At 40.0% G+C, this 3,959-nt stretch overlaps 1 protein-coding gene across 1 annotated transcript; it reads right to left on the bottom strand.

Annotated features, from left to right (window-relative positions):
- Positions 1 to 434: 434 nt before the first annotated feature.
- On the bottom strand, positions 435 to 1,517 carry LOC143022693 (uncharacterized). The gene has a single exon (XM_076181021.1). The coding sequence runs from the start codon at positions 1,515 to 1,517 to the stop codon at positions 435 to 437; it is 1,083 nt and encodes a 360-aa protein (XP_076037136.1).
- Positions 1,518 to 3,959: the final 2,442 nt, after the last annotated feature.

Raw genomic sequence — 3,959 nt, 5'->3', positions numbered from 1 at the left:
CTACCAGACGAACTACCCTGTCATAGGGGGACAAGAATACTGCCACCGTGTCCTCTGCGAGTCATGAAAGACAACTAAAATGGGGTGGAACAAGAGAACTAGGAATTACATCTCTTCATGTACTTTTCTCTCATATAAGGTCAGGTAAAAATATATTTTTAATTGACCATCCCCTATTAAGGGAATGAAAGTCTTTGCTTGTATACAGAAGATTAACGGCTGGTTTGGTGAGCCTGTTCGAAACTGGCGTCGTCTTTATTACTCCGCGGGAAACCATTTACTAAGTACAAATCCAGACATACAATGCTCTAGAGTCTAGATAATGATCCTGATTTCCACCGGCCGATTTTATTGAGCTGAGGGAAAACCCTATACTACCCAAATGGTCATTTGTGAATTCTTGCCAGTTTTGTACATTTAAAAAGTACATTTTTTCAACCTTGCAGGAAGGAGAGTTTGCCCAGTCTCAAAACGTCGATCCTCTTCTCTGGTGTTGGCTCGAGCATGACCCACATGGCCGTTGTGAGAGTGCACTTCTGATGTTGGCTGAAGGTCGAGGGAAGTCGGACAAAAGCAGGTTTGCCGTTCTTGCAGCAGGCCAAGTAGTAACGCAGTAGGTCACGATCATCGAGTTCGTCTGCCTCTTCCTTGTAGTAGGGAACTTGTCCTGTGCACAGTTCGTAGAAAACACAACCGAGGGCCCACACGTCCACTTTGCCTCCACTGTATGGGTGCATCTTCGTGTCAATCACTTCCGGTGCCATATACCAAGGAGTACCACCTCGAACTTTAATGTTTCTTTTATAGACATGGGGCGTTCTTCGGGACATTCCAAAATCGATCAGCTTGACAATCTTGTGGTCTGCGCTGAGAACGATGTTTTCAGTCTTTAGGTCCAGATGAGCAAAGTTCTTCGAGTGCACGTATGCCACGGCCCGAACGAGTTGCTCACAGTAGGACGCGACTCTGTCGCCCCAATCTTGGTAAGGCTGCTCCTCGTGTTTGATGACGACGCTGTCGAGGGTCCCGCCTTCGCAGTACTCAGTGATTATTATGTTCAGTTTGCCTTGTGTCGCCACATCCACAAGACGAACAACATTTGGGTGAGTCAGCTCTGCGAGGGCTTGGATCTCGCTCGGAGATCCCTTGCCTTTGGTCGGGATCTTGGCGACGCAGATATTCCCCGTCGTCTTGTTGATGACCAATGATGTAACTCCATAGCCTCCTGAGCCCAGATCAGATTTAAAAGTGTAATTTTCTTTATAATCAATGGTTTGTTTGCTGCAGCTTTGGGCGTTTACTGGAGGTTCGGTTGGGTCAACGACGGGGTTCGTGGTTCCTCTCGAAGTGCCTCTTGACAAATGGCGGCACTCGAGGCTCTTTATCTTCCTCTGAGGCAACGATCTTTGCTGGCGACCCTTGATCGAAGCCTCTTTACCCGATGAAATGTCCTCCATCTTCGTTGCCTCCTGGTCCTTAGGAGGGTTTCTTGAGGACTTGCTGGGGATGTCTCCCATTTTCTGAAGGGTCAGGCAGCATCAGCAACAAACCATTGATCTGATCGCGCCGACGAAGAATCGACAAAGTCGGGCGAGTTCGAATTTCCAGAGTGGTGCCATTATTCTGTCGCAAGTCCTGCCTAGTGCCTGACGCCTGTGTCTATCAGGGGTCAAAGAAGCGTGGGTGTCAGCACCCACAAAAGTTAGACTCAGATAGGCAGCAATTGTCCTCAATCAAGCAATGACATTTGCATTTTTCCATTCAAGAATTTTTCTTTCTCTCCTATTTCTCTTGTATTACATTTTTTGTTTTCTCATTAGTTCTTATGATGTACCATGTCGATTAGTTTAGCGGCATGAAAGGATGATAATAAATATTTTTGCTGTAATATGAAAACATAATCAAATGATTAATGGGACCTAACTACTGACAAACCCGATCAGGACTGGTTCATCTTACGTATGCATCTACTTTGCCAACCGATGGACAAGCACTCTCTAACCATAGGTAGACTTCAGGATCCAAATGGGTTAAGGAAACTTATTCTCATTGGAATTTCTATCAATAGAAGAATTTGTGTATGTGTAGGAGTACGTATTTGTACTTTCATGTATGTATTGTATGTGTACATAATCACGTGTATTTGTTTGTGCATGCCAATGCGCATGTGTATATACTGTATAATGTATGTGTATGTATGTGTATGTATGTATGTGTATGTATGTATGTGAATGTATGTATGTATATGTATGTATGTGTATGCATGCATGTACATATGAATAATACATACATATAGATATACATACATACAAACATACATACATATAAACATGCATACATACATACATACATACATACATATACACATTCAAACATATATATATATATATATATATATATGTGTGTGTGTGTGTGTGTGTGTGTGTGTGTGTGTGTGTGTGTGTGTGCATATATACAGAAATGTAAACTCACATTCATGCATACCCATATACATATATACCCACATACATACATATTTACACTCCTATATGCATATATACTGTACGCACACACATACATTCATATATTATTACATGCCTGCACCTATACCATCATTTTTGTATCCCATGGGTGTGGATTGCGTAATTTCGCCTAACGCAGTTTCCCTTACCTCCTCGCCGCGCTTTTGCCTGCGGGAGGCAAGCGTATAACACGCATATGTTATACGCAGTTATGGAGCCTACGTGACTGGCAATTCTAGGCGTTAGTGCATTCCTATTTTTGCTGTATGTGTACGAGCGTTTTTTCATTGTGTCTATTGTGTAAAAAATCCTATGGTTGTGTGAGAGGGTTAGAAAGTATTTTATCTATTTGTTTATTTATTTATTTATTTATTTATTTATTTTTACGAAACAACACCTACCCATAGGAAAGACGAATAGCGGTGACAAATCATTTTGCCATGCGATTGTTTACATCGGAATCACCGCTGGTAAAAATCCTACTAATTCGTTTCCATATGAAAGGTATTATGTGTTTGTTACTTTTATGTTTGATACAATATCACTACTAGTTTAACACCTTGGTGGCAAATGTGATCTAAGTGACGTTTTTAATAAGTAATTAAATGACTTGGTGGAATAGGGCTAATTTACGACCTGTAAACTCATAAGAAAATAAGAATGAAGGGGAATACAAGAGACCATAAGGCCTACACTAGGCAGTTCTATCTCCATTACCACCTATCACCCCCATCCACAAAGAAAGTACATGGCTTTGACTTGGCTACCTCCCTTATAAGGGGGATAAAGTTCTTGGTATATAGACAGATAGACTTGTTAAAAAACGGTAATCTTTTCGAAGCATTAGTGGAAGATAGATATATAAGAATCTTTATAGTAATATACGAAATATTCCCAGAAAGTTGTACTGACTTGTCAAATTTCAAAAGATGTTCTTCGGGAAACATTAAATTCAGGTGTTATTTTGATACAATCTAATTGTGGATAAAAATGGCTACTAATCCATTTACATTGGTATATGTTCTACAAATCTTACCTAATCTTTCTTTAATAAATGTTATAAATTTATGCTGCTTCAATTATCCCGGTCAATGATATTTCCGGACTCGGTAAGCTTTTTACCTAATGTTGACGTGCCAACATGCATATATAAACACATACATACATACATACATACATACATACATACAAACACATATATACATGAACATACATTCATACTTACATACATTTCTACACACATACAAATTTGTTGTTTGATAGCACACTATCCTGAAAGGTACATCTCATTGTAAAGGATGTCTCCCTCTCTCTCTCTCTCTCAAAAAAAAAAAAAAAAGGTCACGATATCCCATTTTATTTTTATCTAAGTTTGACTGTCAAGTGAATAAGATTGTTTGGCATTTTGCACAGCAGTATCCGTATACACTGTCTCACTTACAGTGCCACATGGTGTAT

This window comes from Oratosquilla oratoria, unplaced genomic scaffold (assembly GCF_046742065.1).
Source record: "Oratosquilla oratoria isolate Oo_2021 unplaced genomic scaffold, ASM4674206v1 SCAFFOLD140, whole genome shotgun sequence".
NCBI lineage: Eukaryota > Metazoa > Arthropoda > Malacostraca > Stomatopoda > Squillidae > Oratosquilla > Oratosquilla oratoria.
The sequence above is the reverse complement of the archived record's forward strand: the minus strand, read 5'-3'. Positions and strand labels throughout refer to the sequence as shown.

What these genes read in the sequence shown, in the direction of transcription:
- LOC143022693 (XM_076181021.1), bottom strand. Translation starts at nt 1,517, where the DNA reads ATGGGAGACATCCCCAGCAAGTCCTCAAGAAACCCTCCTAAGGACCAG.